General features: G+C 38.9%; 1 protein-coding gene across 2 annotated transcripts in view; it reads left to right on the top strand.

The window, feature by feature from the left end:
- The first annotated feature begins 4,734 nt into the window (after positions 1-4,734).
- RANBP17 (RAN binding protein 17) overlaps positions 4,735-24,266 on the top strand; it is a 231,505-nt gene continuing 211,973 nt past the window's right edge. For both annotated transcript variants that reach the window (XM_036314166.1, XM_036314165.1), the window contains exons 1-5: positions 4,735-4,858; positions 12,707-12,853; positions 15,622-15,712; positions 18,485-18,651; positions 21,062-21,127. In XM_036314166.1, the coding sequence (XP_036170059.1) occupies positions 4,841-4,858; positions 12,707-12,853; positions 15,622-15,712; positions 18,485-18,651; positions 21,062-21,127 (489 nt within the window). In that variant the 5' untranslated portion in view covers positions 4,735-4,840. The remainder of the gene's footprint in view (positions 4,859-12,706; positions 12,854-15,621; positions 15,713-18,484; positions 18,652-21,061; positions 21,128-24,266) is intronic.

Raw genomic sequence — 24,266 nt, 5'->3', positions numbered from 1 at the left:
ATATCACCAGTGAAAAGAAATTTTTTTTGTTTCTTTGGTTTCAGAGTGAATATTTAAATAAATGGAGTTTAAAGTTAATGACTTGACAAAAACAAAAATATACTTGAAATCAACCAACATGAAAGAAATATACATAGGTAAATATATTATGCAACTATTGGTTTTTTTGGACAAGTTTAATGTGAATTTGAATTTTTTTGATGCATTCTTCTCCCATTTCTCTTACCTGCCTGCACTTAGCTGGATTCCCTAAATTTACTTAGGTATTAAGCAATCTCACTAAGTGTATTTAATAAAATTACATTTGTAGAATAAGCTAAGGTAAATGGGTACTAATGTTTCCTATATTTTCTTTATATGTGCTACTAAGTAAATTATTGATCATAGGTTTTACATTTTAAGTATTGATAAAATGAAAAATTTAGTTGGATATTTTGAAGTTTCAGTCCCACGATTTATGAAAACATAACCTAGGAAAATGCTGTTAATGTCACAGACTTTCTTTCTTTTTAAAAAAAATATATTTTTATTGATTTCAGAGAGGGAGGGACACACAGAGAGATAGAGAAATCAACAATAAGCCCTGACCTGAGCCCTGAAGGGAATCGAACCCAGACCTCTTGGTTCATAGGTTGATGCTCAACCACTGAGCCACAGTGGCTGGGCTGTCACAGCCTTTCAGAATTCTCCAGGACAGAGTAGCTGGTGGGATAGGAAGGACAATGAGGAAATATCCAACTTGACTATAAATTTACAGACTAAAAATGTCTAAAAGAATTTACTTTGTTTGAAATTATAATTTCATTTCATTAAAAATAGTTTCAATATTATATTCAGAGAATGATATGAATTTATTTGATGACAATAATTAGCATTTATGTAGCACTTAGTTGCCAGGCACTAAGTACTTCATAAGCATTAACTCATCACAGCAACCTATGAGACAGTGCTATTAGTCTGCATTTTACAGAGGAGGAAATGAAGGCATGGAGAGGTTAAGTACCTTCACCAAGCTTACCAGCTAGTAAGTGATGTAGATGGTATCCAAATCCAAGCTGTTTGGTTCCAGCATCTGTTTTCCTAACCATCATGCTCTACTGTTTTATTTCAATGTTACTTCTTATTAAGATTTTAAATTCTAGACTTACTGTTATCCTGGTTTTAGAAATAACAACCCAAAACTCAGATATGTTAGGTGAATTTCCCAAGGTACCAGAATTACAAATGTTAATTAAATCCCCTGAAAAGACTCAAAGATCAAAGGTCCATCTGTCTGTTTTAGAATACGAGTTGGCATAAAGGAAGATAATTTTGTAATTCCTACGGGCTCTAAATGTCCCTCCTTTAATTGAGTTTTGTGATAGAAATGAATTATTTGACATCCTGGAGCATCTTCTGTGCTAATTTTAATAGCTGTAGTGACACAGTTCTATCTTAAATTGTATTAATTGACAGAAAAGATATGGAGTTGTATGCCTGTTTTGTTGATAGAAAATCATGAAAGGGAGAGTTAATTGAAAACAGAAACAGAAATCATAGTGTCACTCACATTTAAGGGAAAAGATAATGGGCTTCTCATTTCCAGAATTACTTGGTGAATCCACAGAATAGTCAGCTGCTGTTTTTATCACAACAATATATTTGTACCAAGGATATTCTGGAAATGGAAAAAAAGTCAAATGATCAAATCTCAAGTAATTTTTTATCCCCTAATGACCTAAAATTTGAGGTAATAGAAATTATGTGGCAGCCAGAAATCCCAGAAATCCCAACATTTTTAACTCCCACATCCCAAACACCTATATTGATTTCTGACCTCAGCCGTGGATAAGGTGTGAAAATCAAGAATGGAAGATGTAAATAGTCTGATTATAATGATAACTTATGTTGGATTAGACTTCCCACTGAAAGCAATGATAAAACAGGGCAAATATATAAATATACATATATTTAACAACTATATTATATAAATAACAACTATAAATAAATACATATAACAATAATTTCACACATTAAAAACTATATACCTATACACATGACAAATCTATATATATAAAAGCCTAAGCGACCGGCTAATCCTTCAACCGTATGACCATCCAACTGGTAGTTATGACACACACTGACCACCAGGGGCAGATGCTCAGTGCAGGAGCAGAAACCACAGGCATGGAAACATGGAACAGACTGATGAATCTCAAAGGGAAGGGGGGAGGAGGGAGGATAGGAAGAGATGAACCAAAGATCGTATGTGCATACTAGAGGCCCGGTGCATGGATTCGTGCACCAGTGGGGTCCCTCAGCCTGGCCTGCGCCCTCTTGCAATCAGAGACCCCTCAGGGGATTTTGGAGAGCCGGTTTCGGCCTGATCCCCACAGGCCAGACAGTATATATACACAGTATATTTAACTACTGCTTAGAGAACCACATATAAAGGCAGGATTTGATTGGCTTCAATCTTTGAAAGCGTGAAACAACTAAGGGCAAAATTCATATTAACCTCAGCTTCACCCACCCCCCAGAGCATTTTCCAACTGGCACAGGGGCAACAGCACTAAATAGCCAGCAGCAATATCAGTCTGATAAGATAGCAGTTGGAGAATAAAAGCAGCTGGGATTTGAGGGACAAAATTCTCCAGAGGAAGAAGCTACAGAAATGTGAGCCCCCAAATCTGTGTACAACTCCCCTTAGAATCATCAGTCAATCCTTAAGATGCACAGGAAAGACTTTAGGAAACTCAGAGGAATAGCAGCACCTAAAGAGCTGAACGGAGCTTTCAGCAGCTGCACAGTGTTGGGGAAATGGGAGTTAGAGTTCAAGCCCCAAGAGGTGGAGGCTTGGTAAGCATCCTGGGCTTTTAGCTGTAAGATCTAGTAAGGATCATGATGTAGGAATATAGGCAAAACTGAAATAAACAGGAATTTAAAAGGATAAAACCAAGCTTTAATAGGACGAAGTGATTCACTGGTATTCTATCTGCCTACTGCAATAAGAAAACCTAACCCTTTCTCCTCTTTGGAGAAATCTGGTATCATCCAGAGCATCAACAATTTCCTTCCACATTGTCTGACATTCAGTAAGAAATTACGAGGCATGCTTTAAAAAATAGAACCAACTACAACAACAACAACAAAAACAAAAAACAAAACAAAAACTGGATGACCTAGAGGTGATTCAGATATTGGAAATATCAAATAGGGGCTTTCAATAATATGTTTAAAATGTTCAAGAAAACTGAAGAAAGATGAAATATTTTACCAGAGCCTTGGAATCTACTTAAAGAACGGAAGGGGAGAAATCAAATGAAAATTCTGGAACTAAAAATATTATAACTAAAAATAAGAATTCAATAGAAGGGGTGTATAAGGAGTTCAGATACCACAGAACAGATTCTAATGTGTGAGTGACAGGTTAGTAAAAAATATGCAGATTAAAGCACAATGAGGAAAAAATAAAAAACAATACAAAAGAGTGTAAAAGACATATGGAATAGTAAGGTCTAATATACATGCAACTGGAGTTCCAGAAGAAGAGAGAGAGAAGGGGACAAAAGCAATACTTATAGAATTACTGGCTGAGAATTTTCAAACAAACAAACAAAAAATCAGATTTTCTGAATCCCAAGAGGCCTTCTATCTCCCAAGTAGGATAACACACACAAACACACACACACACACACACACACACACACACACACAGACACACACACTCACTGCATCACACTCAAACTGCTGTAGACCAAAATGAAAGAAAAATTGTAAAGCATCCGGAGGTGGGAAAAGAAGACAAGAAGACATAATACCTTCAGAGGGGCAACAGTCAGACTGATGGCTAACTTCTCCACAGAAACAATGGCAACCAGAAATCAAGGGAAACACATTTTTTTAAACACAGAAAAAAATAAGTAAAAAGCCAAAATGGAATTCTATACCCAGCAAAACTATCCTGTAAAAAACTGTAGGTAAAATAAAGAGGTTTGCATGTTAATAAAAGCTGAGCAGATTTGTCACTAGACCTGAAGTATAAGAAGTCTTACAGAAGTTGTTCACACTGAAGTACAATCCTCCCAACCAGAGCTGCCAAACTTCAAGGAGAAATGAAATGCATCATAGGAGTGAATCTGACCCTCTTCTGCTCAAATAAATTCTCATTCCAATGGAATAATTTGGTTTAAAATATAAATTCATGTTAAATGAAATATAGCCAAGAAGAGGTGAACTGTAATTTTACAACTTAACACCAGAAAGACACTGTCAGTTTAATTTTAACCAAAAGAAAGGTAAATAAATAAATAAATAAATAAATAAACAAACAAATAAAGGAAGTTGTGCTCCAGCAGTCAGGGGTCAAGGACAGCAGTTAGCACGTAGGAGTCAAAGGCTATGGCTGATTGTGTCATGGGAACTGGGCGTTTAGGGGACACTGGGACTGTGGAGAGGCGGAAGTCACATGCCAGGGGCATTAGTTGTGCTGTAGGATTTGGGGGCCAAGAATCCGTGGGAGATGTCAAGTCAGGGGTCATGGCTGACAGTTGGGGTGCGGTAGTTGTGCCAAAGGACAGAGGTAGGTGGTAACAGCGGTTGAGGGTGTACAGAGGACAGTTGAGATTCCCGCGCCCCAGGCCCCGCCCTCCTCGGACCGCCCCGCCCCGCAGCCCCGCCCCTCACGCCAGGCCCCGCCCCTCCAGCGCCTGGAACGCGGAGGCCGAGCGGCTGAGGCGCAGAGCGAGCCGGCGAGCAAGCGGCGCAGGGACCCCGCGGGCGGCTGGGGCTTCGGCGGCGCCCGCCTCCGCTCCCTCCCCTCGGGCTCTGGGGCCGCGGGCCGGCGCCGCCTCCCGGGAAGATGGCGCTGCACTTCCAGGTCAGTGGCTCTGCGCCGCGGGTCCCGCTCGGTCCCCCGGGAGCGCGGCGGGACTCGGGGGTCTGGGGACTGAGGGCCGAGGCGGCGGCAGAGGCCGCGGGGCCGCGGACCGGCGTCCCGGTGGCCTGGGCTGTACCCCCGGCCCGAGGAGGGGGCGGCCCGAGCCCGCGGGCGGCGGGCAGAGGCCAGGCTCCGAGCTCGCCCCGCGGGGACGTGCGGACGCGGAGGACCCGCGCGAGGGGCGGCTTCGGCGGCGTCCAGGCAGGTGGGAGCCCGGCCGGCCGCCCCGCCTTCCCGCCGCGTTGCCGGCCGCGGCCCCGTGGTCAGTCCACACGCAGTCGGGACCGAGCTGGAGCGGGGCCCGGGGTCCGCCGAGGAGCGGCGCCCGCAGTTGGGCTCGAACCGGCCGAGCGGGCCGGGCTGTGCCTGCGGGGAGTTGCGGAGGAGGGACCCGGGCGCGGGCGCGGGCTGCTGAGGATGCTCGCGGCTGCGCGGGCACGTGCATCCAGGTGCTCCTTCAACAAACATTTAGAGAGCCCGCCCCCCGCCCCCACCCGGTGCCTGCAGCCCTGTGCAAAGTTCTGGGATGCAGGGTGACACCATTTTACCATCCCGCCTGCCTTCACTTCGGGATAATTACAGTGCCGGTGGGGAATGATGACAGCATTCATCATGGGGACGTTGGAGAGGGGCAGCCCGCCAGGTGCGCGGCACTGAGCTGCTGTGCTTGGGCAGGCGATGCTTTGAGCTTCTCGAACTCCCACTCTGCTGCGCCCTGAAGGTAGATACAGACCTAGCAAAACTTTATGCTACCTACTCTCAGGGAACTGGCCGCCTAGTAGGTGTTCTGTGTTGTTGTTGTTTTTAATATATTTTTATTGACTTCAGAGAGGGAGGGAGAGGGGGAGAGAGAGAAACTTCAATGATGAGAGGGAATCATTGGTCGGCTGCCTCCTGCTCTTCCCCCCCAATCCCTCCCTCCTGATGATTGAGCCTGCAACCCGGGCATGTGCCCTGCCCAGAATTGAACCGTGACCTCCTGGTTCATAGGCGGAGGCTCAACCACTGAGCCACCCTGGCGGGGCTAGTAGGTCTTGAAAGGACTGTAGGAGCTGGCCAGGTGAAGAGGAAGGGAAGGATGTAGAGGCAAAAGGCCAGTGTGAGCCAAGGCAAAGGATGGTGGAAGGACATGGCACACTGCAGGGAGTTCCTTCTGGCTGGAGTGTGGGGTTCATACAAAAGGGAGGGGAGCAGAGGAGGTTGTGGATGTGGGGAGATGACTTGGGGGGGGGTAGGCAATTTCTAGATAAGGTGACAGTGTATCTAAGTGTCACCTACTTTTTGTAGACTTGTTTGAAGTCCCCGTGGTCACACTGACTCATTCCTTATTTCTTTCTCCAAAGGATCTTTTCTTTCCAACCAGCCACCCTCATGTCAGGTAATTGGCAGCTCCTGGGTGTTATGGATTAGGCGGTGGGGAGCCCCACACATTGCCTTTTGACTCATTGCCATCTTGAGGGTCTCGAGGTCAAAATAATGTTATTTATTATCACTTTATAAATATGCCCCCTGGGAAATTTTGACAAGAAGAATCTCAGAGGGAGGACTTAGGGATTGCAAATAGGTAATCAGATGTTCATAATTCAGATGTAACTCTGGAGGTTAATTAGAAACTGTGGTGGAAGTTTGGAACATTTTCAGACTTGGAAGATGATGCATAACAACACTAAGTCCCTCAGTCCTGGAAGACTTCTTCCTACTTAGGTAGAATGCTTGGAAATAAGCTGCTGATGCCAGAACTGCCCATGTTGGTTTTCTAGCAATGTGTTTCACAGCAGCTGTGGACAGCTCAGAAGTGGAGCTGGACAGATAAAAGATCAGATAGTTTGGGGGCCCAGAAATGAGCTCCAAAACTTCTCTGTTTGAATTCTTCCTGGTCTATAGGATTGTACTGTTGTCCAGTTAACTCAAGGAGCATGAATTAACAATGATAACCAGTGCCTAGCTTATGTTTATTGTAGATTTTGAGCCCCACAACTAACTTGAGAAGTGTGCATATATGTATGTATTTTCTTCCTGAAGACACTGAGTCTGAAAACAACTGTGACTTACTCTAGGCCAGCGGTTCTCAACCTGTGGGTCGCGACCCCTTCGGAGGTCGAACGACCCTTTCACAGGGGTCGCCTAAGACCATTGGAAAACACATATATAATTACATATTGTTTTTGTGATTAATCACTATGCTTTAATTATGTTCAATTTGTAACAATGAAAATACATCCTGCATAGCAGATATTTACATTACGATTCATAACTAGCAAAATTATAGTTATGAAGTAGCAACGAAAATAATTTTATGGTTGGGGGTCACCACAACATGAGGAACTGTATTAAAGGGTCGCGGCATTAGGAAGGTTGAGAACCACTGCTCTAGGCTCTAGGGTTAGAGTAAACCTGATATCTCATAATCCCATGTTCTTTCACATCCATATCTTAGCCAGTCAAAAATTATGCTGTTAAGGTGATGAGTAAAGAAGTGGATTTGTGTAAGGTGAGGTTAGGGCACTGCTCCACAATCTTTTTCACATAATGGCAGACATAAAAAATGGTAATGGTGTAGCTCATTGACATAAATTGCCCACAGCCAGAAAGAAGCCTGACTGCTGAGAGGGCAGGGAGATCAATATCAGGCAAACTGATAACCCATTTAAGGTACATGCATTCTGGTTAGGAAGCTGAGAGTTAGGGTGCTGTATCCCAAAGGAATTATGGATCTGGATTATCTGAGAGGAGATAGTCCATAAGGGGCAGAGTGAGGAAAGTGAGCTGGGAACAAGTAAAATGTAGGCTAAATTCATAGAATACAGGGACCTTGATGAGAATCAAGAGCTAACATCGGGAAAAATTTAGAGAACCTACTTGGTCAATTTTTTTTTTTTTTCCCCTCTCAGGATTGTTCCAGAACCAGGGACTATAGCCATGCTTCTTCTTCTTCTTCTTCTTCTTTTTTTTTTTTTAATATATTTTATTGAGTTTTTACAGAGAGGAAAGGAGAGAGATAGAGAGTTAGAAACATCGATGAGAGAGAAACATCGACCAGCTGCCTCCTGCACACTCCCCACTGGGGATGTGCCCGCAACCAAGGTACATGCCCTTGACCGGAATCGAACCTGGGACCTTTCAGTCCGCAGGCCGACGCTCTATCCACTGAGCCAAACCGGTTTCGGCTAGCCATGCTTCTTAATACCCAGCCAGGCTATCAGGTTTATTTGGTCTAGATGTGATTGTGAACTATTATATTTGAACATGATGGTGATATGATGAAACGAGGGTTTAGGAATGATTATCCTGGCAGGATGGGCTTGAATTGGAGAAACTATAGACGAAAGACCAATATGGTGCTTTATAATTATCAGTAACTAGAGATTATTTACAACTTACTGTGGATCTGCTGTGTGCCCGACACCGGATTATGCTTTCTCTCATTTTTTTTCTATCTTAATCTTCACAGTTATTTTGGAAGGTGGATATTTCAAAATAATATTTTTCAAGTTCAAAAATGAGGATTAGAAAGGTTAAATACTTTGCTTGAGGTCACTTAGTAAGTAAGTGGCAGATTCCAAAGCGTCCACTCTCATTCCCAAAGAAGCCCATGAAGAATCCAGAGCACTGGAGGCCACAGTTCGAAAGTATTGTTTTATTGCTCTCCTATCTATGAATATCGTGTTCAGTCTGAGTCTTTTTTTTAAAAGAAATGGTAGGACTTTATGACAAATTAGGGCTGTACCTGAAATTAGCCCGGCTTCGAGGTTTGAGGGCACAGTTCCTAAGAGTGCCCTCGCTTCTGACACCAACGGTGTGTGTGGGGGTTTCCCAGAACCACCCTCAGGTTCGATAGTTTATCAAAAGGACTCACAGAATTCACTGAATGCTATCATACTCATGGTTGCAGTTTATCACCAGCAAAGTACACAGAATAAAACTGATTGAAATAAGAGATGCATAGGGCAGAGTCTGGGAGAATTCCAAAAACAAAGTTTTGTTGTCCTCTAGACTTAGTACTCTCCAGCATATACGTGGGGCATTATGCACTGAGTATTGCAAATCAGGGAGGCTCACCAGAGCTTTGAGTTCTGGAGTTTTTGTTGGGGCTTCATTATTTAGTCATGATTGATTCATTGCCCATGTGGTTGATCTCAATCTGTTGGGGGAAACTGATACTGTATGATCCAAATTCCCCACCCTAAAACATGGGTTGGCGTTTCTGGTGTGGCCAGCCCCCAATTTAAAATATATGGTGTACCTCCCTCCCCACTCCCCCCCAATTCTGAACAAAAACACTCCTATCAGGTATGACAGATTATCTCCCAGAATCTGAGGGCAAAGGCCAGACTTTTCTTTGGGCAAGCAGGGCCAAAATCTTAATTACACAGGAGGGACTAAGGAGAAGGAAGAGCCAAAGATGACATCAAGATTGTAAATCTAGATTCTGGTCTATATCTCAGAAGGCACTGAAAGAAAACAAAGGGACACTTAAAGTAGAAATCTGTGGGAAATACATTCAATTCAGTTTCTGATGTTCTTGGGCTGTTTTCAGCATCTTTCTGGATTCCGCAGAGGAAGACATTTGTAGACAGATATAAAGATGGTGAACAGATAGAGTTGATGATGACTCAAGTAAAGGGTAGCAAGATGGCAGGATGGTGAGGAGACAACATGTCGGTGGGGTTTTGTATTTGACTCAAAATTGATCATTTGCTGTGTATTTGAACTTGAGCAATATTTGATTTCTCAGCCTCAGTTTATCTGTAAAATGGGTGTGCTAAAATATTTACTTTGCAGGAGTCTACTTTCAGGATTGGTTTAAAAAATAAAAGGTGGAAATACTTTTGTAAACTAGAAAGCACTAAAACAATACTATCCAATTCATTGCAGAAGGAAGTGTTTCAAGAGGCTCAAGAATAAGCCTTCAGGAAAAGGTAGTAAAGGGAGGAAGAAGCAAAGAGTTTGTGGGAAATGAATAACTTCAAGATAAAGGCGTTTTCTGTTAGTGGTAATCAAGAAGCTCAATTCCAGAAAGCAGGAAAGATATAGGGAAGTAATTGAATAGAGTTTTAAGTTGAATTGAGGTGGGATTTTTGTGGTTCATCAATTTATTTTTTTATTAGGGGACTATTTTTTCCCCTAGAACAAAAGCCTTCATTTAGCTTTTTTGAAATATAATTGACAAATAATAAACTACATATACTTAAACTGTGCAGATGGATGAATTTTGACATATGTATGTACCTGTGAAACCATCACTGAAATCAAGATTATGAACATACCCTTCTTTTCCCCCACAAAGTAATGCCTCCTTTTCTCCCTCTCCAGCCAGAAACCACTGATCTGCCTTCTGTTCTTACAGAACCATACAATACATATTCTTTTATTTTTTTATTTTTAAAATGTTTTTATTGATTTCAGAGAGGAAGGGGGAGAGAGAGAGAGACATCAATGATAAGAGATAATCATTTATCGGCTGCCTCCTGCATGCCCCCTACTGGGGATCGAGCCCACAACCCAGTCATGTGCTCTTGACCGGAATTGAACCCAGGCCCCTTCAGTCCACAGGCCGACGCTCTATCCACTGAGCCAAACCGGCTAGGACACAATACATATTCTTTTTGTCTGGCTTCTTTTACTCAGCATTTACCTGTTGATAGATGTATGTGTGGGAATTACTGTATAGAAAGAAGTTATATCATTTAGGGTTAAGTGTATGTCAAGTGCAAAGGCCAGAAATAAGTCCAGAATAACTTGGAAGATCCTTATTTAGGTTGTAGGCAGGATTACATCATTGTCGCCTCAACTATGGAAATTGGGCACTGTCTGTTTATATTTGACTAGAGGCCCAGTGCATGAAAATTCATGCACTGGAGGTGGGGGGGAGTCCCTCAGCCCGGCCTGCCCCCACTCACAGTCCAGGAGCCCTCAGGGGTGGGAGGCGACTCAGCCATCAGGGGAAGGCGAAGCCCCATCATACCTCTGCTGCTGCCACTGCCGGCAGCGCAAGCCTCGGCCGACCCTAGTTGCCTGAGCCTCAGGCTGGCCCTGGGCAGCTGGGGGGCGGAGGGGACTGGGGGTCTCCTTAGGCAGGCACGCAGGGTGGGCCCGGCCTTGCTGTGCGCCTGCAGCCCCGGCGGGGCTGAGGGGACTGGGTGCCACCATCTTGTGGCTGTGGGTGCCACACACTTTGAGGGTGTGACAGCAATTAGCATATTCCCTCCTTATTGGCTGTGGGGCACCTCCATCTTTGAGGGTGGGGCATCAATTAGCATATTCCCTCCTTACTGGCTGTGGGTGCCGCCATCTTTGAGGACGGGGCAGTCAGTTAGCATATTCTCTCCTTATTGGCTGTGGGCACCTCCATCTTTGCGACAGCATCAGGGTCAATTAGCATATTCCCTCTTTATTAGATAGGATGGTTACTCTATGAGAGGTAGGTGATGTCCAGTTCTACTTGTTCTACCCATTAGTTATTTAAATGGGCTTCTAATGTTGATAATAAATCTTGTAGAGCTTTAGTAACTGAAACCTGATTTGTCAGATCAAGAAGGGCGTCATTTCTCTGAGGCATTCTCATGTTAATCATATTCTCTGACAGCTGTGTATAAAACTGAGATGTGAATTTATCAATTCACCATGAAAAATGAAGTCTTTATAGAGAGATTCTTTGGAAAGTCAAATGCTAGTCAGAAGATTGCTTGGTCAGTCAGCAGCCACCACATTGTGAATTTAACTATTTTAAATGTTTAGATAATGCTTTCCCACCAGAGTAAGGATCTTTGTGTATGTATCCTTTTCTCTGAAAAGATTCAGGAAGCCAGGCATGTGTCCAGTTGTAATAATTCCAGTGAAAGAATAAGTTGATGTTTCCCCCCTTTGTTTCAATCTTTTGGAAGAGAAGTTCAGACCTTTCTCTTTTTATCTTGTGCTGCCTTTCCATGTCTTTCTCCTAGTTTCTGCTCTTGGCAGTCCTTGGTGTTCTGTGGCCTGTAGCTATAACTCTGCAGTCTCTGCCTCCTCCTCCACATGACCTTCTCCCTGTGTCTCTGTGTCTCTGCGTCTCTGCATCTGAAATGCCCCTCTCCTTTCTCTTATGAGTCATTAGATTTAGGGCCCACCCTGAATCCAGGATGATCTCATCCCCAGATCCTTTCCTTAAGGATTTGCAAAGACCCTATTTCCAAATAAGGTCACATTCAAAGGTACTGGGGGTTAGGACTTGGACAAAGTTCAGAAGCCCCAAATCAACATATGCTTATAATTTCCTTTTTTATAGATGGAACCATAGAAGTTCTTACATTTTGAGAAAGAATGTAAATTGGTATAGTTCCCACCCATCTCTTTCTCTTCGTTTGGCATCTCCTGCTTGCTGTCCCTTTCTTTACCAGGCATACTGACCTTTTAATGCCTTGAAATGATTAAGCTCTGTTCTGGGCCTGGAAAATGCTGTTTCTTTGCCTGGACTGCTCTCTAATCTCTTTTCATCTGGTTCACTCTTTCAGGTCAGCATAAATGTTATTACTTCAGGCAGGTCTTTTCTAACTCCTCAGATTTGGCAATTCCCCTCCTTCTGTACTCTTTTCCATCGTAGAGCTGTTAGTTTATAATTAGATAACTTGGAGGTATGAGATACGCCTGTTTTGTTCACCACTGTGACCTTCTAGTAAGTAGTGGTATAGCTCAATAAGCACTTACTGAGTTGACGAACACAAGCATGATATTTGCATCCCTTGTTTCCTGTGATTAATACATTTGTCTTATTTTTTTCACTCAAATAAAATATATTTTTTTCTTTTTAAGAGTTTGGCAGAATTGGAAGTATTATGTACACATCTCTACACAGGGACTGATCTTGCACAAAGAATAGAGGCTGAGAAAGCACTCCTGGAACTTATTGACAGCCCAGAATGTCTCAGCAAGTGTCAACTTCTGTTAGAACAAGGAACAGTAAGTATTTGATAACAGTGATTAATCATGGAAGATCAGTGGATATACGTCATTGGTAATGAACTCATGTAGGTTAGCAATGATGACTGATAGGTATTACCACGTCTTTTTTTTTTTTTTTCCGACTTTCCATTTATTTGAACATTTGCTTTAGTTTTGCTCTTTTTTTTTTTTTATTATTAGTTAAGGTATTACAAATGTGTCCTCATCCCCCTCAACCACATGCCTTTTTAATACAGTTTATTTCACTGACAAATAAATTAATCAGAGAAAGAATTGGAAAGTCTGAAAGCAAACTTATTAAAGACCCCAGGAGGTGGAAATAGGCATGAATTGAAAATAGTTTGTGATTCCTTTTGGCCCCTCTTGATGTGTCATATCAGTGGACAAAAGTTACATTTTTAGGAAGTTGACTGACAGCTTTAACAAAACAAATTGTAATTGACTGAAACATGAAGGAATGAGTCAGAGGAATGCTGACTACCTCCTCCCTCCCTCCCTTCTAGAGTTTCCTAGCCATTCATTCAGCAATTTTTAGCAAATATTTAAATGTAAAACCAGGTATTGTACCATCTGCTTGCTTTATGTTTGTGCATTAAAGTAACTCCCAGTTTAGTTGGGGAGATACAGATGTATAAATATAGAGCTCTGAAATAATACGGTAGGCAATACAGTCAAGACTATATGGTCTATAGCAGAGGTCAGCAAACTTTTTCTGGAAAGTGCCAGATTGTACTAAATATTTTAGATTTTGCGGATCAAGAGGCAACATCAAGGATGTTTTGTAAGTATGTCTATAAGAGGAGAGAAAACCAATTTCCACAAAGTTTTATTGGTGAAGTTTAAAATATAATAATAGAGTACAGTGTTTGTTTTTTTAGTATGGGTCTGTTAATGAAAAGAATGGAATTATCCTTTTGGGGATAGCATTTTGCTTAATAAGTGTTCAAAGTTAATATTTCCTATTGTCAACGTTGATTGCAAGTGTTCCTATGTTAATACTGATCTGTAATGAGATTTTACATATTTCATTTTTGAAAATGTCTTTTTATACAGATGGCTTCTGCCACATGTTGATATCAGTCCATGAATATATGATTTTAATTAAGCATATCCATCACTTACAAGGGATTTGTAGAATTCTATTAAAACTCTCTTGATATTTGCCTTTTAGAATGTGAATACATTGTAGATTAGTCACTTCCAATTGAAGATTAGGTGGAAGGTGCTACATTGCTCAGTTAAATGGATTTTAAAATATGGATATTTCTTTTGCATTTGCATCACAGTCTGAAAAAATGCTGCTAGAACTAGTTTGAGCTCAGAAAATAACTCAGGCCCTGACCGGTTTGGCTCAGTGGATAGAGCGTCGGCCTGCGGACTGAAGGGTCCCAGGTTCGATTCCGGTCAAGGGCATGTACCTGGGTTGGGAGCACATCCCCAGTAGGGGGCGTGCAGGAGGCAGCTGATAGATGTTTCTCTCTCATCGATGTTTCTAGCTCTCTATCCCTCTCCCTTCCTTTCTGTAAAAAAAAAATCAATAAAATATATTAAAAAAAAAAAAAAAGAAAATAACTCAGGAATAGAGATCTTGCTGCTTGTTTTAACTTTTGACAGTGGAAGTATATAAAGCAGTTTGATACTGTGATTCAAACATCACTTGTTATTGAAATGACTTTACCGCATTTTAAGTTTTATAAATAAATACTAAGCACTGTTTGCCTTTTAGGAACTTTCTAACTTTAGGTTGACTTCATTAAGAGACATCAAATGTGCAGCGCAAGCTAATTTCCAAAGGCATTTAGTATTCAACAATAGTGGCTTAGAATGGTTCTTCTCATTCAGAAAAATTTCATTCTCAGCCCGGTTAAAAAAAATTATAATGAAACTTTACCACTGCTAAGCTATTGAACTGTGTGGTGGGAAAAGTCAGGGTTTTCAGCTACTATTTCTGATAGAAATTTACAGAAGTGAAGGTAAGTTCACAAAAATTAATTGAAGTTTCACAGTTAACACCACCGATTAACACTGGTCGATTCAAATATTTACTACAAAGTATCTACTGATAATTAATACAGTGAGTAACCATAGGCTTTTAGATTCTTACATTTTTAAAAGCTTTATAAATTTTTCCAGCAGTTCTTTTCTGCTTCATATATTTTTACTACCACTTGTGACACATCTTAGCAGATACTACTTGAGGTTGTACAGATTTAGTATTTTCTCAACTTCTTTAAGAATATTCTGTCTTATAGTTTCACAGACTCTTTAGAGATTAATTCTTTAGTCTCTTCAAATTTAACATTGATTTCTGGAATAAGCAGTATGGGCAGTGTTAGTAACTTCTGCCAACTCAGCAAAAAATAAGGATAACCTTCTATCATTGCCCTTGTTTGAAATCCACTCTTGGTATTGCTCAGATGTCTTCAACTGTTTGAGCATTGTTCTCACCGAAAGCCTAGTGATCTGAAGTTTATTTTCTCTCTATGTATCACTTTGGCTACTGCAATAAAATAATGGTGATTCGATGAACTATTTTGCTAAGTGGCTTTCCTTGCTTTGAAATTTAACTTTGGTTGTAACCTTATTTTCTATTTTAGTGAAGAAATTCTGCTATGATGAGATACGTTGTTTTAAATTGTATACTTTTGCTGACTGTTGGTTTCATGTGAAAAATTCTCATTATTGCTTAGGAAAAGTTCCTACTATAGAGTTTTGATTACTCTAATTTCATTTGTAATGGCAATAAATTTTATTATTCTTTACAGACATCCTATGCCCAGCTCCTTGCAGCCACATGTCTTTCAAAACTTGTAAGCCGAGTCAGTCCTTTGCCAGTGGAACGGAGAATAGATATCAGTAAGTGGTTTAAAAAGCTTTATGTCAAATTGTATTTAAAATATATTTTTCCTTTTAAATATGTTAACTGTTAATAGGTGTGCAAGTTATTTGATTCTGTCATTTTTTAAAGACTAGTGGTCAAGTCTCCGCTACCCACCTAGTGATGAGCAGTGATGTATAACATTGTGTAATAAAAAAGCACTTGTTTAAATTAATAATAAATAATAACTAGCATTTTAGTTTGTATGCTCTTTACTAAGGTTTGCACTACCTCATTTTATCCACCAAACTTATAAGGTGGGCACTGTTGCTACCTTCATTTTATAAATGAGGAAATTAGATTTGATAGGCTCTGTAATATGTCCAAAATCTCACAGGAAGAAATAGAGCTGTGATTTAAAACCACACAATCTTGTGGAGTCCATACTCTTAGCCTTGTCTTAACTTCATATACAACAGAATGATAGAAAAGTCAATTCTCCAGTATTTCTCTGGATGCTATATCAAAATTATCTGTGATGCATGCAAAACCAAAAGCAAATTAATGCTTATTAGGAAGACATTGTGTATGTGGACGAATAGTACTTGAAATTTAGTATAGTTGGAAACTGATTCTATAACGTAGCAATATATTTTTTAAGAGTTATGCCTTTTTACTAGTACGGGGTGTGTGTGTGTGTGAGAGAGAGAGAGAGGGGGAGAGAGAGAGGGAGAGAATTTGCTTTTCATATGGACAAAGCTCTAATAATTGAGGTATGGTATTTTAAAAAATCTTTTTTCTTATTAGAAATCGATTATTGATTCATTTCTGCTTTCTGGTCTCAAGGTTCACATGATTCATATTTGTGTATCAGAAATATTAAAATATGAATGATGGATCTTTAGACCGTTTTTGAATGGTCAGATCATGTTATTTTCCTCATCTGTTTGACTAATACTTTTCTTTTTTTTTTAATATATATTGTATTGATTTTTTTACAGAGAAGAAGGGAGAGGGATAGAGAGTTAGTAACATTGATGAGAGAGATCGATCAGCTGCCTCCTGCACGCCCCCTACTGGGGATGTGCCCACAACCAAGGTACATGCTCTTGACCGGAATCGAACCTGGGACCCCTCAGTCCGCAGACCGAAGCTCTATCCCAGGGGTGGGCAAACTTTTTGACTCGAGGGCCACAATGGGTTCTTAAACTGGACCGGAGGGCCGGAACAAAAGAATGGATGGAGTGTTTGTGTGAACTAATATAAATTCAAAGTAAACATCATTACATAAAAGGGTACGGTCTTTTTTTTTTTTTTTTTTTTTTTTTTAGTTTTATTCATTTCAAATCATTTCAAACGGGCCGGATCCGGCCCGTGGGCTGAAGGTTGCCCACGGCTGCTCTATCCACTGAGCCAAACCGGTTCGGCGACTAATATTTTTCTAAATAGCCAGAGTCACAGACACTGCAGAAACCTAGAGGATTTAAACATTATAAGCCTAAGTCATAAAACATAGTTTTTGTTTGACTCACACACATATACTCATTTTAAATTGACTTTTTTTTAAAAGCAATTTTAGGTTCACAGCAAAATTGAGCCCAAAATCCAGAGTTTCCCTATGCCTCTTGCCCCCACACATGTATAAGCTTCCCCATTATTAGCATCTTGCACCAAAGTGGTACATTTGTTACAATTCATAAACCTACATCTACATCATTAATACCCAAAGTCCATAGTTTACCTCAGGGTTCACTTTTAGTGTTGTGTATTCTATGGGTTTGGATAAATGTATAATGACATGTATCCCCATTATAATATTATACAGCATAGTTTCACTGCCCTAAAACTCCTGTGTTCTGCCTATTCATTCTTTCCTCCCCTCTAATCCCTGACAACCACTGATCTTTTTACTGTTTCCAGAACATCATATAGTTGTGATTATACATTGTATAGCCTTTCAAATTCATTTAGTTAGTAATAGGCACTTAAGTTTCCTTTATGTCTTTTCATGGTTTGGTAGCTCATTTTTTATTTTTTTTTTAGCACTAATATGCCATAGTTTGAATATAGCACAGTTTATCCGTTCACCTACTGAAGAATAACTTGATTGTTTCCAAGTTTTGGCAATCACGAGTAAAGCTGCAAAAAAGCAGTTTTTTATGTGGACATACGCTTTCTCCTTGGGTAAATATCAAGGAAAGTGATTTCTGTGTCTTATGGTTAAGTGTATGTTTAGGTGTGGAAGAAATTACCAAACTGTCTTCCAATGTGGCTGAACCATTTTGCATTCTCGCCAGCAGTAAATGAGAGTTTCTGTTGCTCTACAGCCTTGCCAACATTTGGTGTTTTCCGTGTTTTTGCATTTTCGCCATTTTAATAGGTATGTGGAAGTTAGTTTCTTACAGTTGTTTCAATTTGCAGTTGCCTAAAGACTAGGATGTTGAACATCTTTTCACATGCTTATTTGCCACCTGTATATTTTCTTTGATGAGGTGTATGTGTGTATAGCTTGGTTCACTTGGCCTGTTTGGAGTTTTCTATGTTCGCTTAGCACTTTTTTTTCTGTAAGAAATCATGCAAAAACAAAAGTAACATTTGCATTTTACTCAAATTATCCCTTAACATATCAATTGAATTGGAACAAATTTTCTTTTTCAAAATAAGTCTTATAATAGAACTGACTATATAAGTACATAACGTAAAGGGAATAACTTTTTGTCAAAGAAAATGTCATCACCACCTGTTTTTCTTCACATGATTCACATTATGTTAGTGAAGAATAGAAATGATCACAGAACATTTTCTTACAGGAAACTACATTCTTAATTATGTGGCATCACAACCCAAGCTGGCTCCCTTTGTCATCCAAGCCCTAATTCAAGTCATTGCTAAAATCACTAAATTGGGATGGTTTGAAGTTCAAAAAGACCAGCTTGTCTTCAGACAAATTATTGCTGATGTGAAGACATTTCTTCAGGTAAAAAGGCATTATAACATTATTTAGAGCATCATTATTTGGTTTAAAAACTGCTCTTCTTAAAGCTGTATGGTTTGTTTTGTGGCTACCAGTACTCTATTAATTATGATTTATTATATATCCTCTAGGTCCTTTATTTTTTATTGCCAGTAAGTGAGTACCTTACCATTATATAACTTCCAGACAAGAAGAATGCAAATTACTATGTTTTCTTATTTCAAAAGTGTATGGTCATTTCTAACATGTGTATCTATGTACTGCACATATACAAAAAATGTATATAATGTTTTCGGGTATTGCTCATTACATCTCTGTGAAGTGGATTTCATCTTGTAAGTGAGAAAACTGAGGCAAAGAAAAGTTAAGTAATTTGCATAAGGTTGTACAGTGACCTAGTAATGCATAGAGCTAGCATTTCAACAAGTTTGCTAACTTAAGGTATATAAATATATATGTACACCCAAATATATTTAATTTTTACATTATACCACACTGACTATATTAGTTTTTCAAGAATGTTTTCAACCTAAGTGATTACAGTTTTGGGAAACCTAAGTCTGTTTTTCCTGTGCTATATAAGTCTTAGGATGACCCTCATGCTCTGCTCAGTAACATTCAGATGTTTAAAGATATGTATTTTTTCATACAAATTAACCCTACCTGTAAGAAAACTACTTTAGCTAGTACTATGCTGAAGAAGCAGTGATCTGTTAAAATCTCAAGGAAAAACTGGCAGTTTGGATTAATTTAGAGATGGTTCAGTATTGGTTTATTGGCAATTAGGGGAAATTTGGACTTTATGAGATTCTATTTCTTATACAGTAACTTTAAAATTTAATCCCCATGTAAGGTGTACTCCTTCATATAGTGCAATGCTGGAAACCTCAGAAAATAAAATACTAGACTGTGCTTTTACTCTTTTATTCAGATTGTTAAAACCATGCTTAACAAATACATCAAATAATGTCATCTATATATATAAAAACCTAAGCAACTGTTCGACCAGTAGCTATGATTCACACTGACCACCAGGGGGCAGATGCTCAATGCTTAGGCATAGAAACATGGAACAGACTGAGGGAAGGGGGGAGGGCGGGAAGAGATTAACCAAAGATCTTATGTGCATACTAGAGGCCCAGTGCACGGATTTGTGCACTGGTGGTCCCTCGGCGGGCCTGCAGGGATCGGCCGAAATCGGCAGCCCGACATCCCCCGAAGGGTCCTTATTGTGATAGGGTGCAGGCCTCTAGTTTTGTTACAATGTTGATGAGATGTAGTAGGAACTTAAGTCTTGTTTATATCCCTGGTAGGGGGTATATAGGAGGCAGCTGATTGAAGTTTCTCATTGATGTTTCCATCTCTCTCTTTCCCTATCTCTCTAGAAATCAATAAAAACATTTTATAAAAATGCCAGCTGGTGTACACAGAGGATGGATGCATCAGTAATAGGAAACCTGTAGCTCAGTTCAAGCAGTTCAGATTGTCTTAAAGAATTAAAATGGAAAAATTAGGGCACACTTCTTTTGTTTATATTTTAGTTATGAGATAATTTGAACTTAACTACACTTAGTGGCTCAATATTAGTAGAATTCTGTGATGGTCAAGAAATGACCAACTATAAAATTAAAACTTGAAAAGCATATCATCTGTGCTAGTGTTTTTTTATGATTACACTATACTTAGATGCTGCATTTATTTCATACTTCTAGTCTGAGTTTGAAGTAGGGTAATTTGTTAGTAATGTGCACATGAAATCTGAATTTTGATTTGAAATTTTTAAGATTAAATTGGAAGTTGATTAAATTAAAAGCATCATAGAAGCTATAAAACTATACCATATTGATAGTCATGTATTTATCCCAGTGCAATGGGCACATTAGATTCCTTCATTATAAGATACATAACAAATGCATACACATTTCACTATTAAATAGTATTAAAAGGGCCTAAGTGATCTTATCTGATATTGGATCGAGGGATTTAAATTAGTTTCTAAGCTGTTTAGTATTTACTGAATGCAGCTATTTCAGTAGCCTTCAAGCAAATTTATAGGGCTGAAAAATGTTTTTTGTTCATGTTTTTATGAAAAGTGTTAAACCAAATCTTTATGTTTTGAGGTTTAGCTTATTATAAGTCCTAGGTGCTGAAAAATTTTGTAGAGTATCACACAGTTCTAAGATAGGTGAGCTTTTATCCCACTCAACTCTAAATTTATCCTCCAAAAATGAACTTGAAATTCTTTTTATTCGTGGACCTTATGTGTGATTTTTCTACATCTTTTAATAGATATATGATTAAGAAAATGTGATGTTTCAGTATTTAATTCTTGTAAATATTACCTGGTTTACATTGTAAGAACCAATCAATCACATGTCCCCAATTAATCTAAACTTTGTTATTTTCTCCGAAGGGTACCGTGGAACACTGCGTAATAGGAGTAATAATCCTTTCAGAATTGACTCAAGAAATGAACCTGGTAAGCCTTTCCATCTAATGGTGACATTACATTTGCTAAGTGATGCTGTTTCTTTGATATAAAATCTTTATATTGCATAAAACTCTGAATAGTCAAGTCTTTTTCTGTCTATTGGTGAGATAAGTATTGGAACACTTTCATTGTTATTGAAAATAACAGCAATAGTAGAAAGGATTACAAAAAACAGGGAATTAGACATGGTCCTTGCTCCGTGGTAATTAAAGAATTGTCCTTTTGTGTTCTGTATACATAGTAATATACTAACCATAAGAAATAAATTATATGCAGTATAATTTACTTGCTTACAAATAGAAGAGAAGTGGTTTGGTGAATTGGTACGCAACAATGGGTACACAGCAGGATTCATCAGAGAACAGGCCTTGGCACTTTGCCACTTGCTAACATGGATTTTCTCCCTATACAAGGGGAGTTTTCAGAAGCTACGCCTCCCCCCAGTAGTGCCTTTATGAGCTCAGCAGCTGAGCACATCGTCACCTGCTCCTATTCACTTTGTACTTAATTAGCATGATTCTAAACAGAATAAAAGCAGAAGTTGGTTCTATATGGAATGTTGTAATAAAGGTGAATGTAGTGATTTTATATAAAAAGTGTCATCTTTAATGAGCTGTGCTTGTATGTATATATATATGTGTGTGTATATCCACATATATACATGCATATATTTACATACACACACACACATACATGCATGTAGGGAGAAAGCTTGTCCAGGACCACTTACCAATGCCCTTTGGCGAGACAGTATAGTTTCTGTGTGTAAAAAAATCCAAAATAACTATTTTCTACTTGTATTCAATCAGGAATTAGAAAGTATTTCTAGATTTATTGGAAGGATTTCTAAAATGTAAAGTGATTTCTTAATCTACCTCCCCAGAGTATGTAAAAATTTCTTGCCTCATGGATGTGTGTCAATATCTATGATGTATCTCCAGAACTAATAGTAATTGTACCTGAAAAAGAGTTACTATGTTGGCAGGGACGTTATGACCAGGACTTTGGCTAATCCTATTATACTCTGTAAATATGTCTGAAGACTGTAACTTTCTTTTAAAAATATCTATTTAGAAATAATTTTAGTATGAATATTTTATCTCATAAAAGTGAAGACAATGGTACAGCAATGCAATGTATCCATTATCTAGCTTACACCACCATCAGCTTTTTGCTCATCTTAAAAACCAGCATTTATTTTTAACATTTCCTACTGCATAGTATAGTAGGACTATAGACTGCCCTGGTAGTGAGGGTTTTCTGTGGGTAGATTGTCACTAAGATAAGACCAGCTAATACAGAGTTCTAATAAAAGTATGATTCAGAGAACACCCATATTGTTGTTGTTTTTTTAATAACTGTCTTAAACTTTATTTAGAAAACTTGGGAGGATAATACAAAGAAGTTTTTTCTCAACCACTATTTGATAATAAGTTGCTGACATGGCCCCAGAATACTTTAGTCAGTGTATTTTATACACACAGGACATTCTCCTACATAACCATAATACAACCATTAAAATTAGAAAATTAAATGATATATTACTGTTATCCTCCTACTCCATTTAAGTTTCAGCATTTGTCCCAGAAAAGAACCAGTTTAGGATTATGCATCTCATTTATTAGACCTGTTTTATTAGTTTCCATCAATCTGGAAAATTTCCTCAATCTTTTCTTCACTTTCAAGATCTTGAAATTTGTGAAAGTTAGTTGTTTTGTCCCTCAATTTGGGATTGTCTGATAATTCTTCATTATTAGATTCAGATTGTACATATTTGTTAAGAATATAGCAGAAGTGACACTGTGGTCTTCTCATTGTCACCTGCCCGGAAACATTTGATTTGATTTGTTACTTTACTAATGATGTTCATTGTGGTCACTTGATTAAGACTGTCTCTGCCAGGCATCTCCAATTGTAGATTTACTCTTTCCCCTTTGTAAATAATAAGTATTTTATAGAGAGATACTTTAAAACTCTGAAAATACCTCATTTTTCATCAGTTTCAATTTATTCATTTATTTATATTGGTATGGTTTCTTAATTTCCTGTTTTATTTAACAGGTTATAATTTATTATTGACATATTTTGATGCTCAAAATTCCCCAAATTTGGCCAGCAGGAACTCTTTCAAGCTAGTTTCTATCTCCACTTGACATTTACTTACCATGGGTTGACGCTCAACCACTGAGTCATACTGGCCAGGCTTATTCTGCTTTTTCAGAAGCAAAGTCTACTATTCCTGGAGTGTATTCAATATATAATCATCAAGTAGTAAAATATCCTTTGCCCACATGGTAAAGGTATATAGGTATGTAGTAGAAAATGGGTCCACAGTTTTTCATCTCAGAAAATTGAATGTCTAAATGAATACTCTGGTACTGTGGTTGGCAAGCTGTGGCTTGTGAGCCACATGCCGCTCTTTGGCCCCTTGTGTGTGGCTCTTCCTAAGCCTTAGGAGTACCCTAATTAAGTTAATAACAATGTACCTACTTATATAGTGTAAGTTTAAAAAATTTGGCTCTCAAAAGAAATTTCAATCGTTGTACTGTTGATGTTTGGCTCTGTTGACTAATGAGTTTGCCGACCACTGCTCTAGTGAAATAAGCAAGGAAAGTGGTCTATTCTACCAAGTAGCAAAAGGGATGCTCTAATCCAGCGGTTCTCAACCTGTGGGTCGCGACCCTTTCACAGGGGTCGCTTAAGACCATCGGAAAACACATATATAATTACATATTGTTTTTGTGATTAATCACTATGCTTTAATTATGTTCAATTTGTAACAATGAAATTGGGGGTCACCACAACATGAGGAACTGTATTAAAGGGTCGCGGCATTAGGAAGGTTGAGAACAACTGAATGGTGTTAATAATTGTTCAGGTTTCAGACTTCACTTCGTTTGCTGTTTTCTATTGATAAATGGAAATATTAATGATATTAATAGCATTGTTTTGACCATATATATTTTAGAGGTTTAAGAACTAGTCTTAGTAAATTTATTCTTAATAATTATTTATCATTAATAAAATATTCAGAGGGAATGTAGAAATATCACTTATATAGAAGAATTTTTATATAACTGATTCAGTTTGCTGATTTACAGAAAGTTAGAATTTGAAGATCATCTTA

This window comes from Myotis myotis, unplaced genomic scaffold (assembly GCF_014108235.1).
Source record: "Myotis myotis isolate mMyoMyo1 unplaced genomic scaffold, mMyoMyo1.p scaffold_m19_p_6, whole genome shotgun sequence".
Lineage (NCBI taxonomy): Eukaryota > Metazoa > Chordata > Mammalia > Chiroptera > Vespertilionidae > Myotis > Myotis myotis.
The sequence above is the reverse complement of the archived record's forward strand: the minus strand, read 5'-3'. Positions and strand labels throughout refer to the sequence as shown.